This window comes from Micromys minutus, assembly GCF_963924665.1.
Source record: "Micromys minutus genome assembly, chromosome: 20".
NCBI classification, from domain to species: domain Eukaryota; kingdom Metazoa; phylum Chordata; class Mammalia; order Rodentia; family Muridae; genus Micromys; species Micromys minutus.
The window spans coordinates 47,818,433-47,832,545 of record NC_137955.1 but is presented as its reverse complement, the minus strand read 5'-3'; the positions used below and the strand labels follow the sequence as shown (position 1 = coordinate 47,832,545).

Below are 14,113 nucleotides of genomic sequence, written 5' to 3'. Positions count from 1 at the left end.
CAGCACTGGATCAGTGTATTTTCCTGGGGAGTCACATCCTCCCTTAGCTACCCATCCACTGGTGGTAGAGTGGGGCTCGCACCTCCTACCCTTCTGATACCTCTTGGAACCTTCATATTAACATGATGTAATCTGGTAGACTTCACTCACTGGGTTGAGATGTAGTTTTTGGGCTTGCTGCTTGTACCTGATAGGAACAAAGAAAAAAGAAATAGATTGTGGGGTCTTTTTCTGAGGACCCCCACAGTCAGAGTGCTGTATAATTAGAAGGAGTGGCGATGAGCTTTTCGGACATAGTAGCCAACCCTTCTGGATGGGTTTCTTGGAAACAGGACCTCCATAAAGCCCTGCATTCAAGGGAAGCTGTGATACTATGTTTCAAAGTCAGACAAACCAGAGGCAAAGGCCATGGGGGGGTTGTATTTCTTGTGACAGTAATTACTTTGTCAAGACAAACATTGTAATAGAAATTCCACAGGGAGTCACTGCTAGAATTCTAGTGCTGGGAAGCCAGAAAGCTAAGACTGTGGGAATTTAGCCAAGAAGAAAGATGTATGAAGCCTCCATCACCCTGAACACAGAAGAGGAGCTGTGAGGCCCTTCACTTCAGGCTGGAAAGGAGACTCGTTCCTGTATCCCTGTCCCCTAAGCCACCCACATAGCTGGTATTCCTCTCACGTCCTACCTGGCCCAAGTACTTCTGCCGGGAGCTTGCTCTCTCATCGTTTCACTGTTGCTGGACGGCTTTCTGTTTACACTGGCAATCCCCATGATCCTCTGCAAATATACGTGGCTGCATCTGTTGTTCTTTAGTTGTCAGGGAAGATTCTTGAGTCGTACTTCAGAATGCCCGACACCACAGATACATTTAATTGAGCATCTGCTAGAAGTGAGCCCGAGCCTATTCCCCAAATCTTGGCTCTCAGCCACAGTCTGTTGAACATCTGCTAGAACTGGGCCCCAGTCTGTTCTCCAAATCTGGGCTCTCATCACAGGCTACTGTCTCCTAGGCCAGCTGTTTTAAATAAAAATTTCGAAACTCCAGAATGAAGCACTCACTTTACAGAAACCTGGATTCGTAGCTCATTAGGCATCAGATCTTACAAAGAGGTGCACAGAGCCAGTGATGCAGGCATCCACACAAATACGTGAGCAATAAGAAACCCATTCTACTGGACAAGAACCAAAGAAGAGACATTGGATGGGGAAACTAAGCCTATTTGAAGAAAGTTATGGCACATTAAGCAATAAAACTATTTAAAAGCTCTGTTTGCTGTTGGCTGTGTAAGCATTTCATCTATAAAGTTAAAAAAAAATAAGAGAATTCATTTCTGGTATTGGGGGATGCTGTTCCAACGATTCCTCTTTCCAACATTTTATTGCAGGCTGCCACAGTCCCTTCCCGTTGCAGGGGCTAATTTCAAGCTACTTACTGGGTAACCAAAGCCTGTGAGGAAAAAGGTGGCTTGTGTAGGCAGTCCTTGGACATCTTTATGGACAACGTGGCAATCACAAGCAAGGTCGATGAAGCCTGTAAAGCACCCATTTTAGCTGTCAATTTCTGTATAGCAGGTCACCCCAAATTTAGTGGCCTATTACAGACATAAGCATCTCGCCGCGTCTGTGGGCTAGAAATTTGAGGGATGTTCATCCAGATGTTTAGGGCTTCGGCCGTGCTGTGAAAATACAGGCCGGGTGTTTGTAGCTCTCCAGGGACCTGCTTTCTATGCTGTACTCCTTGGATGGTTCACGTGGGTTATTAGATAGAAGCTTAAGCTTCTAGTCCTCCACAATCAGCTTCCTGAACTGATGTCCTCACAACATGGTGACTGCCGGTACAAGGAATCTGTTTGCTGGGTATCTAGGCAAAGCCAGAAAAATTAACTGTTACCTCCCAGTTCTGCTTTGACCTCTACTCGACATGGAGTTTCTCTACTAATCAACACTTACTAGCACTAATAAAAATAATGCTTTTTTCGGTAGGAAGATAGCAACTGTTGGCTGCCTTCTGACTCTTGATTGCCTTTCTCCAGAGCTTCCTTGCATAACCATTCAGAGACGCAACATTTGAAAAAGGAAAGCAAAACTAAAACGAAAGGTTTTGGTTTGGGGGGGGGGGATTTTGTTGTTCTTGTTTTTGTTTTTGTTTCTTTGTTGGGTTTTTTGTTTTTCTTTTGTTGTTGTTGTTGTTTTTGCTTAACCTTATGTACCATCCCATCTGAAACCACCTCTTTCTTTCATAGTTCAGGACCTAGAAGATTTCTCTATACCCTGGTTTGTTTTCCTTGTCCTCAGGTTGCCACCTTTGGTAATAACCCCCTCCAAGCCATAGACCTAATTTTAACTGACTCCTCTGGCTCCTCCTGTCCTCCTGTGTGATTCCTCTGCATCCTTTGTGCACTGACCAGGCAGGTGTCCAGTCACTAACCGCGCACCCCCACTCAGAGAGCATGTCTGTCTTCGTCTTCCACAATCTTGATGCTTCCTTCTCTCTCCTGGCTTTATCTTCTCCAATGAGTTCTGTTGTCATTCCTGTGGCTCCCCTGTGCTCTCCCACTCTCTGGTACTTGACCATAAGACATGGAACTCAACACAGCATCCTGCGCTTATTCACCTCGTGGGTGACTTAGGGTAACAGCGAAAGTGTCAGAGCTGGAGTGGTCTCATTCCTGTGCAAGCTGTGTGAACCTGGATTCTGAAACACAGCTCACCCAGGAATTACTCCTCAGCTCAATGTATTTCCCTAGCTGCTCCCTGCCAGCATCTAATCAGCCACAATGTGGTTGGTTTTCCTTCCATACAGGACCATGTCTCTCCATTGCTTCCTGGCACAAACTTTCCTCAGGCTGCTTACTCTTTCCATTTCTCTGCTGCAAAATAAGCTCCAAGCCACCTCGGATGATGTCTACTCCCTGCCTCCATGGGGGTGCTTTACCCAGTCCAGGTTTTAATCAAGAGAAAAGTTGTGGATGCTGTGGACAGAAAGGAAATAGCATCACCTCCCTCACGTAATCCGTTTCTAGTGTTCTTCCAGGTGTTCTTCCTCTGAGTGAGCAAATCGGATCCTTTCTCTTAGAACATGGCTCAGCCTTGGCCATCTCGGCCTCTAAAGGGATCACAGAGGGAAGTAGGAGAGCTTTGAGAGATTGTGAGAACAGGGGAAGGCCAGCCTTTCCAGAAGCCGGCACAAGTCCCTTGTGTTCCTGTTCCCCCAACAGAAGAGCACATCTGTCCCCTGGATAAAGCCATAGCGTGGGCTATAGCCTCCCATCCTGATCTGAATGCGGCAAGGGCGATTGGTACCACATAGTTTTCTTTTTATTGTGGTAAATTTGACCCAGTGTTTTACAGTTTAGCCACTTCTAAGGGAAGATGGGAGGAAGTGTCTCTGTGGTGCTTTCCAACCTCCATGACTATCTCTTCATGGTACATGGGGTCCCCAGACCCATTAAACAACAGCCCCCCACATGCTCCAGGCAACCCAGCAGCGGCCATTCTGCTATCTGCGGTGCTTCGTAGTCTAGGCAACACACGGTAGAAACATGCAGCATCCGCCATTTTGTGTCACCGTAGGGCATGCAAGTCCAGCATATCCTGACATGCCACTCCTTTGCAAGGCTGACTAATACTCCACTGCATGCTCAGATCTAATCTTCTATTTCCACACATCCACAGATGGTCTTTGGGGTTGTTTCTACTCCCTGTCTTGGAAATGAAGCAAATTTGACATTTACCTACAAACATCTGCTTGAGTCTCTGATTTCAGCTCTAAATGCATCCTGATGTTTTCAGGACTAAAGTTTTCGGGAGCTACTCTAGTGTCCCATAGCGACTGCACCCCCTGTACTTTCGCCAGCCACACACATGTGGGTTCACGTCTCCATAGGCCTGCCAGTCCTTACATCCTGCTTTTCCTTAGTGACAATAGAGCTGCAGTCATTTCTATTTCGTGACATATCTCGAACCATAGCACAATCGCTGTGTTAATGTCCAAACTGAAGGGATAGGTGTGGACCTCCTTACAAGGCCATCATGAAAATCAGGACTATGTTATTGTATGGGGAGAGTGTGAGACTCACACTAGCACATTGCCACGGTTAATCTTGTAGTGACACATGGTGGCCTCCACTCATCTGGCCGGATGGGAGCACAACGACAGTGCCATGGCCACCGAGTAACTTCCCGGGCACTCACCTCCCAGCCTGCATGAGTCTCTGCCCTTCTAGCCCCTGGCTGTTTTCCCTTAAACAGCCCTTACCACTTACCGTGAGTCATGTTTGGACACTCACTGTGTCCTTATTCGTCTAACACAGTAACACCCCTCGTGAAGTCTGAGCAGGTAGCAAACGATGCAGGATCGTGAGACTGTCATCCTCCTTTAGAAAAGATCATTCCTTCGTTGTGCTTTTTCCCTTTTGAACTGGAGCACACAGCACTAGGCTTTATCATCTGCTGCCTCCACTATAGGAGCTTGTACAACGTGGGCCATGTGACAGCTCACAGAGGGGCAGTTCCACTGGTACCCAGGAGGATGGAGGGAAGACAAGAATAAAGATCCAGTGCTGGGATGACGCAACGGCTTGTCTCTCCCCACCGACTCATCTCCCCTTAAGAATGCAGCACTTGGAAAATATATCAATTGTGATTTAGTGAAATGCCTACATATTTCCTGTCCAGGAAATCACATGACTCTCCCAAAAATATTACACTGTTGTAATAGGGAATCAACAAGACTCATCTTTACGCCACCTGTTTCCACAGCATATTATACGCTGACATCGTTGGCTTCACCCGCCTTGCAAGCGACTGCTCGCCTGGCGAACTGGTCCACATGCTGAATGAACTCTTTGGGAAGTTCGATCAAATAGCAAAGGTGGGTATTATAGCAGCCCGTCCACTGTCCACCATCTCCCTCCTTCAAGGATGTTTGCAAAGCCTGTTAGTTTTGTTTACTGTGGCTAGGAAGAGCAATGCCCTAACATGTGAGTACTTCCTGTTGTCATCTATTTTTAATGGCTTTACGTTTAATTCATAAGTATGTATAATTCCCTACTCAAGAGAGTCTCTTTGTGACACGCTCCACCTTGTGCTCTTTGGGGGTGCCTTTGTGGGCGTCTTCCGTGTAAAGGTTTAATCATCCTGTCTTCATACATTTTAGTAGGATTCTGGAAGGATCCCTGGGGTGTGCACATGCCGTTTATAGCAGCCTTTTGTTTGCTGTTGTCTTGTTTTTTATCTTAGAGCTTTTGGCACATCAACAGACATCAGCTGGGTTTCTTCCTTCCTCTGTGTGGTCAAGTATGGGAAATTTCACTAAGACATGAACTTAAGCCACTCAGAGCACACTAGACCTAACTTAGAGAAACGTCTAGAATTCCTGGCAGAAGATGGATAGAGAAACGTTTTTGTCAACTCTTTTCACTAAATACTTCCTCTCAGCTTAATGTGACTTGTGAACGGCTCCCCCAAACCTTTTGTGAACGGCTCCCCCAAACCTTTTGTGAACAGCTCCCCCAAACCTTCCCTACACCTTAGTATTGGTCACCTGGGCAGAGGAGAGTTACCCTGCATGGTTTAGTTCCTGTTTAACCAACTGCCAATGTCGTAGTAAGAAGTTTGGTCCACAAATGAGGCCACAGTTCTTTGCTCATTTCTTCTCCATGAGTGGTCAGACTACAGAATAATCTTCCTCTGTATGTTTCTGTATACCCACTGTCATTCCCCTTCCCATGACATGCACCTCTGGACGGAGTGGCTAGTGCCTGCTGGGCAGTGAGGAAGGCCCAGGTTCTGATTCCCTATCTCCATGTGTCCCGTCCACAGGAGCTAAGTCAGCATCATATGCTGTTGCTTGGATCTTAATCCTTGTAAGAGCTCAATGCAAATGAGGCCTTCTGATTTCTTTCTCCAGGAGAATGAATGCATGAGAATTAAAATTTTAGGAGACTGCTATTACTGTGTTTCCGGGCTCCCTATATCTCTCCCTAACCATGCCAAGAACTGTGTGAAAATGGGACTGGATATGTGCGAAGCCATAAAGTAAGTTGTACCACTCAGAAATACTGTTTGAGTGCAGAACAATTCTGAGTTGTAATTCTCACCTGCTGCTTCTATGTTCTGTGTACTGGCACTCACTGTACATTTAAGGATAAATATGAAGAAATGGATCTATTGGCACATGAGTGCCTCAGTCCAGAGAAAGGCTGGCACGGGTGTTTAGGGTCATGGTTATCATCCAAGGATTTCAGTGAAACTGGGTTAATAATTTGTTTCCATGATGATTAAAACAAATTCTACTCATTGGCTCTACATCCTGTTTTATGTTATCTGTTGGTCTCGGGCTTTATTGATGAGGTGATTAAAAATAGTTTGATTTCTTAAGCCCCCAAACTCTCACACATTCTGACAAGTCTTCGTTCTCTTTTCTCCTACATGAAGGGACAACATTTGTTCCATTATTGGCGCATAAGATGAGTCAAGAAGTCTAGTGAAGGGATGCCCTTTGGGGGAAGACATTTATTCTTACATCAGTAGCTCATTTTTCTGGAAATTGTACACCCTCTGATGCCATCATTGTGCATGCTCTAGGTCGCTGTGAGGTGCTAATGGTTTGTAATGTAACAGACCATCTTCTGTCCTTTAGAATGAGATGCTGTTCATCCATGCTTCCTCCTGTCTCCCCACAAGCAGTTGCCTCCAAGCGCGAGGATCATCTTCCTAAATGCTTGTTTTGTGATAATACCATGAATGGCAAATGATATAAGTCAACATTGCCCGGTATTACTATCTTTAGTGAAATTCTTCATTGACCTCTGTTAAAGATTATCAGTAGTCATAAAATATTAGATATCATTCTAAATTACATTCATTTTCACAATATATTACATATTACTAAAACTCTTAAAATGAATTGTTAATCAAATAATGCGTTCAATTGATAAAATTTAAGCTTATGATTATTTTTTAAAATCCACATTCAAGCTGCAGTTATTAGCTTCCCAAATACACTCATTAATATGTTTATTAATGACATAACCAATACCCTTTAGAAAGCTCTAGAATTGCAAATGGTATTTGAAATGGGGTCTAATTCTGCCACAGTGATGCCTAAAGTGAATTGAGCACATAGCAGGAGGTCACGCCCGACGGCTTTGTTCTTCATACATGTAACTTAGAAACATGAAAACAGTGGCCTGAATGCTTTGTTACTCCTGAACGACACTAAGCAACTGCAGCCGCAGGGAGAGAATCCCCTTCCTCTTGTCCTCTGCCAGTGGGAGGGGTCCATGGTGGCACTGCCAAGTGTCTGACATGCTCTGGATGATAAAATACAGGGAATTTGGCCGTGAGCTAAAGGAATAAACGGGCACTACTGAGCTGTGATCACTTCGCTTCTCTTTAGGAAAGTGAGGGATGCTACCGGGGTTGATATCAACATGCGTGTAGGAGTACACTCTGGGAACGTGCTCTGCGGCGTGATCGGTCTCCAGAAGTGGCAGTATGATGTGTGGTCTCATGACGTCACTTTGGCCAACCACATGGAAGCTGGAGGAGTCCCTGGGTGAGACACACTCGAATTTCTCTCTTCATGCTGGTGCATTAGTTAGACATGCCAGGTGAGCAAGGTAATTAAGTCTGGGTTACTGAGTCTTCGATGACATCTCTTACCTGTGTTGGTATCATGATACCTGTGACCTCTTATGAAAAATCATTTGACCTAAATCTTATGATAAGGATAGAGAAATAAGCTTGGAGAGAGAAGCTGGGGCCCCGATTCTATAAGCCTGTATTCAAGCCTATGGATATCACATAGTAAGTTATAAACCCTGACTTGTTTGCAAGTTTATGGATATTAATCTGAGTTGCCATTGAATGACTTGGTACAGCATGACATCACTCCAGCAGTGGAGCAGCTGCAAGTACCATAAGCATCCGAGAGTCCACCTGTGGTTCCTTGTCAGTCATGTGACTCCCATGTGTTCAAGATGTAATTCAGAGCAGCAGAGGAGCAGGCACTGGGAAGGCAATCTGTGCTTTCATCCAGTGGGACCCTTTGGCAAACAGATCCTGGAGGTGGATTTACACAGATATTCCCACAGGGAAATTCAATGTGATCTGACATTCTCTGATACGCACCACACTCCCTGGGCAGGTTTTTGGACACACAGAGAACCTGCAAGGATTAGTCACTTGTGACCTCTAGATGCCATTCTTCAGAGAAAGTCTATACTCTTCCACTGAAGTCAGTATCTCTAAGGACACACTGGTTTTCCTTCACGTGGAAGAGAATTATTCCCCAAACCACAGACAAGCAGAACACCTTTCTTTACATTTATCTCCTTAATATGTTTACATTTTCAATTCCAGGCGTGTTCACATTTCTTCGGTCACCCTGGAGCACTTGAATGGGGCTTACAAAGTGGAGGAAGGAGACGGGGAAATAAGGGACCCATATTTAAAGCAGCACTTGGTGAAGACCTACTTTGTAATCAACCCCAAGGTCAGTACTGCTGTACGAGGTTTATAATTAGCTCATTATTTCTGTGACTGGGAAGGAGTAGAGAAAGTATTATCGCAAGTAATACTTTTAGCCTGGAATTAGTATAGTTCTCTACCACTCTTCACCCTTAAACCACTTTAAATGCAATCAATGGCCTGATTGTAGAAGTTGATGTTTCAAATGTTTATTCAGAAAACATTTTAAAGGCATCTCCTGTCTGCATGCTGGGGGATGGATGAGGGATGAGGGTTGGGTGACTGATGGGATCTGTCTGTGTTTGTGGTTTTGCTGCATAGCACTGCGAGGGAATGGCACTCAGTGTGTACAGCCTGGAGATCCGTGAGTTCAGGAAAGGAAGTCAATATTTTATTGAAACCATCAAAACATAAAAGTCTAGTGAGATAAGATGACTAAGAAAAAAAGAGAGGAGAGTCTCCATGATTAATAAACAAACCTCACAATCCATTTCTAATGCATATGTGAAAACAAGGGTCCACCCAGACCTGCTTCGCTTGTGTTCTAAAGAGCCCATCACCTGGGATATGTACAGTCAGGAAAGCATGGCCTCTTCCTATGTGCACACTGCCTGTTTGATGAAATCAGGGGACTCGGGGCTGTCAGTGTTGGAAACTTCTCTCAGATCCCTGCCAAAATGTTTAAGACCCTGAATCTCTGGGCAGCTGCATAAGTGTCTTCAAGTGGCATCACTAGTAAATGGCACAAAATTCAGCAAGATGGGCTTTAGAGTCACATCAGCCAAGATCACAAAACCAAGATCAAATTCATGAGCATTTGTCTGTGATAGCTTCCCTGAAGCCTGGTTCACCTTTAGGGGCACACTTCTGATTAGCTTCACGGCTGGCCTAGAGGTAAATGTGCAATGGGTATCATTAGTGGCAAGCAGAGATGGTGTGAGTCATGTATTCAGGCCAAGGACACCAAACACAGGTGTGTGAGGCCACCTAGCATGACCAACGCAGCCAAACCTAGTTGCAAAACCATCAACACCAACCAAAACCTAAGTTCTGCCAAAGGGTTTACTTTATACATCATTATGCATTAACCATCAAGTGCTTTTACTGAGTTTCTGTTGCAGGTGAGTTTTGCTGTCTAGATAAAAAGCAATTCACTTGGTCAAATGAGGCTGGGGCAGGGAGGGGAAGAGGAGGGTTGGAGTGTGCCCATTGTGATGTTCTGCTTCTTCTCCAAAGGGAGAGCGACGGAGTCCCCAGCATCTCTTCCGACCTCGACACACTCTCGATGGAGCCAAGATGAGAGCATCTGTCCGCATGACCCGGTACCTGGAGTCCTGGGGAGCAGCCAAGCCATTTGCACATCTGCACCACAGAGACAGCATGACCACGGAGAATGGGAAGATCAGCACTACGGTACGCTTGCCTCGGAGCCATGGGCATGGTGGGAGGGCTGAGAGCTCCTACCCCAGCAGGGAACCAGCCGTTTCCAGCCAGAATCATGCTTGTCAGCAGTGATGGTGACCTCTGAGTCCCTGAGTGGCAATAAGATTCAGAGAAGATAGATCCAGAGGAAGTGGGAAGAATAAACACAGTTAAATAATTCATATAATCCTAAAAGCATGTGTCAGTCTTGAAATGGAGTCCAGTTTCATGTGTGATGGCAGTAACTGTGTTAGGATGAAGTTGGGATAAAACACAATGCTTTATGGTTCTCATCGGCTAAGAAAGAGCTTGGCAGGCTGTCAGGTGAAAATCAGCTTTTAATCCCTCCTCTTCCCGGTGCCTCAGACTCGACAACACGCAATCAAATCATTTCCTTTCTCCTTTGTACCCATCAAACCCTCCCATACAGCGCTCCTTCTGTAATTCACTGACTTGTTCTCACTAACTGCTGTTACATGCCTAATTTAAAAATAGGTGTAGACCAAGAGAAGGTTGCGAGTAATCAGTCAACAGAAGACAGTATTGGGACAGAGCCTAGAGTTCTGTTGGGGAGGGAAATCATAGAGGAACAAGATCTATAAAGTTATCTCAGGCCAACAAGCACCCTGAAGAAGGTAAATTCAGTGTGCCGGAGTGAAATGGTGTCTGTCCTCCTGGGGCTGGGAATAAATGTCTCAGGCGAAGGTCAAACTGAGAGGAGCGGGCAGGAGAGCGCGGTCAAGTCCCTCAAGGGAAGTGAGTGTGGAATGATGGAGCGGACCTGCAGGGATTTGTGGGAGAGAAAGGGCCCAGCATTGGATGCTGTGAGACGCAGAAGCGTCTACCTGATGGTGAAATGGATCCATGCCAGCCGCAGGTTCCACAGCTGGGAAATGAGGATAGATTGAGTTGATAGGTGTAAGGGCTAATCAGGCTACTTCAAATTTAAAAAGCATGACCTCTCTAATAACCCCCATCATGCCAGCATGCTATCTTCATATCTCAGCCCAACAAGGAAGGGCATGGGTGGTTGTGCAAGCCTGAAACACTCAAGGGAGGCTGACACTGGGGATGCTGTGAAGGCTGAGAATCGGTGTGAAATCATCAAGAGTGATTGATTCATCCTGGGGCCTTCAGCACTTAGGGCACTTAGAAAAGGCACCCCAGGCTCTAGTATCTAGTTCCTAATTAAAATCAATACTCTAGCTCTAAAAAACAAAAAAACAAAAACAAAAACCATGAAGCATAAATTTGTTTGAACTTACTGTTGTAGCTTTTACTTTATTTCCACTACAAGTATACAGAAGCGTTCCCGTGGTTTGCTTGTTCGACTGATTTTTAACACTCTTGCTGTTACTAGGTAGTGAGCTGTCCGCTGTTAGACATGTTTGCCTTCTACTCATTTTGGACTTCCTTTGCTCATATGGCATTTCCTCTTCCCTTCCATTATCTCTTGAGTTCACAGGTTTAACCCATGGGACCATTTCTTTGAGCTTGGTTTACAATCAGGCCTTGGACTGGTGTTTATAGATCCTCCTGCGTTTTAAAGACTATTGAACACTTGCATGATGCTGAGATTCGTTTCCAGTTGATTGTGACTTTCTGACTGCTCTGATGAAGTCTTCTGCAAGCCACTGTTTGAAGCTAAATTTGCTGCACCATTTAAGATTTTAAACTTTTTAAAAGCCAAATTATGTTGCAATGCCTAGCATCTCAATGTCCAATATTTATAGATTACACCAACTTTTCTTTATTAATCATTCTGTTTGTTTACATTTCAAATGATACCCCCCTCTCCCCGTTACCCCTCCACAAACCCCCATTCCATCTCCCCTCTCTCCTCCTCTTTGCCTCTATGAGGGTGCTCCTCCACCCACTCACCCACTTCTGCCCGACTACCATCCCCCTACGCTGGGGCATCAATCCTCTACAGGACCAAGGACCTCCCCTGCCATTCCTGTCAGATAAGACCATCCTCTGCTACATACCTATCTGGAGCCATGGCTCCCTCCATGTGTATTCTTTGGTGGGTGGTTTAGTCCCTGGGAGCTCTAGGTGGTCTGGTTAGTTGATACTGTTGCAATCCTCTTCGGCTCCGTTAGTCCTTCCCCTAGCTCTTCCATTGGGTTACCTGGACTCGGTCCAGTGGTTGGCTGTGAGCATCCACATCTGTATTGGTCCAGCTCTGGCAGAGCTTCTGAGTGAACAGCCATAACTGGCTCCTGTCAGCAAGCACTTCCTGGCATCAGCAATAGTGTGGGGGTCTGGTGACTGGGTGGATCCCTAGGTAGGGTGTTCTCTGGTTGGCCTTTCCTTCAGTCTCTGTTCCATTTTTTATCTTTGTCTTTCCTTTGGACAGGAAAATTTCTGGGTTAAAAATTTTGAGATGGATGGGTGGTCCCGTCCCTCCATTGGGGGCTGTTCCTCTCCACTGGAGGTGGTCTCTGCATGTGGTATCTCCCCTTTGCTAGGTATTTCACCTAAAGTCATCAGCAGTGAGTCCTGGGAGCCTTATACCAACATTTTGTCCTTACATGTTTATAATAAGCCCTTTTTCTCTGGTAGATTATGGCTTAATTATTTAAATTATATTCACGATGATAAAAGATATATATACCATCTCAGAATTGTTGGCACATTCTTCCTGAAAGATGTTTTTGACACCACTAATTACATGTTTTTAATTGCAGGATGTGCCAATGGGTCAACATAATTTTCAAAATCGCACCTTAAGGTATGGCTTGTCATTGACTAATTTTTGAAGGCATATTGCTTGTTATTTATTTCTGAGAGTAATTATCATCAATTAGAGCCGTTTCAAAGGTGTCTTCCAAAAGAGCAGCTACTGTGAAGAGCCCTATCAAATTACTCCCAGCTTCTAAAAATAAGAATATTAGTGTCTTGTTCTTAGGCTTGAGAGAGAGAAAGAAGAGGAAAACACCACCTGCTCCATGCTTTGCACTGTTAAATGTTTTCTTGCAGTTACTCTTCCTACTGGACATACAGAGTTTTCAAAATCTGAATTGTTTTGCATTTTTCACTGATGCTTAAAATCAATGTTTTGAATCCCAAAAGTGACCCCCCCCAAGCTGCCTACCCTGCTCAAAAAGAAAGATGTTTTCAAGAATGTCCTTATGTTTCCTGCCACTAACCACGATAAAGCCACAGCTCCATCTTTTTTGCTTAATTTTATGTGTGTTGGTGTTTGTGTGCATGTATTTATGTGTACCACATGCTTTTTTGGACCACAGAGGCCAAAAGAAAGTGACTGAGTCCCTAGGATTGGGAGTTTCAAATAGTTGGAAACTAACACATGGGTGCTGGGAACTGAACCCAGGTCCTCTGCAAAGGCAGCATCTTTCATGATGAAATCATCTCTCTGGGCCCCACTACATATTTAACTCCACACTGATCTATCTTCCACTTTACTGAAGTATTGGGATAATTAAGGTAAGCTATTGGCACAAAAGTTAAGGAAACTTTCCTTTCCCTACAAAGAGATTGCCTTTTAGGTTTATCGGAAAAAAAATGGAAGAAAATGAAAGATCCAACATATTTTCCTATAGCGTATGCAATGTGTCCATGAGGAAAGCAAGCACCCCTGTCAAGCCTGTTTGTTTTCCCAGAGCCCTTCCATGTAACGGCTGTAATGAGCCCTAATTTGTATTTTTGTAAGTGTGAAATTTTAACATTGAAATTTAGTACTTTTATTCTTGTGTTAGGAAGATGATAAGACTCTTGCTTTTTTCCCAAATCTGTTCTTTTTCCATAATGTGTACTATATTAAGGTAATCTTAAGATTATACAGTATCTTTATACCTCTATGCTACCTTGATGAGGCATTCCCTTCCTGGGGATGGTAGGATGCTCACACACGTGTTAGCAACTATTCTCAGGAACAGCTGCTATCTGTATTCACCCCCATGCAATTAAGTTTCAAAGTACAAGATACAGTGGGGAAAGCTTCATGGGAGCCCACAGTGGACAGGGCATGTCGTTAGGGGCGAATGTGGCTAGGAGTCTAAAGAAAGCATGCTATCATCTTATCTCTTATGTCAGAGAAAATCTTTTCTCTGTGTTCCTGTAGGGTGGATACTGTTGCGTAATCATTATAAAGGGGGAGGACCTAAGACACAAGGGAACTGGAAAATCCTAAGAGTCTTATGACTACCAGAGTTGAAGCCAGGACTTAATTTTATATAGTGTCCAGCTACTG

At 44.6% G+C, this 14,113-nt stretch overlaps 1 protein-coding gene across 2 annotated transcripts in view; it reads left to right on the top strand.

Moving 5' to 3' along the window:
• ADCY2 (adenylate cyclase 2) overlaps positions 1 to 14,113 on the top strand; it is a 370,486-nt gene that overhangs the window by 261,696 nt on the left and 94,677 nt on the right. For both annotated transcript variants that reach the window (XM_080933614.1, XM_080933613.1), the window contains exons 6-11: positions 4,762 to 4,873; positions 5,912 to 6,039; positions 7,403 to 7,561; positions 8,368 to 8,500; positions 9,712 to 9,888; positions 12,588 to 12,631. In XM_080933614.1, the coding sequence (XP_080789740.1) occupies positions 4,762 to 4,873; positions 5,912 to 6,039; positions 7,403 to 7,561; positions 8,368 to 8,500; positions 9,712 to 9,888; positions 12,588 to 12,631 (753 nt within the window). The remainder of the gene's footprint in view (positions 1 to 4,761; positions 4,874 to 5,911; positions 6,040 to 7,402; positions 7,562 to 8,367; positions 8,501 to 9,711; positions 9,889 to 12,587; positions 12,632 to 14,113) is intronic.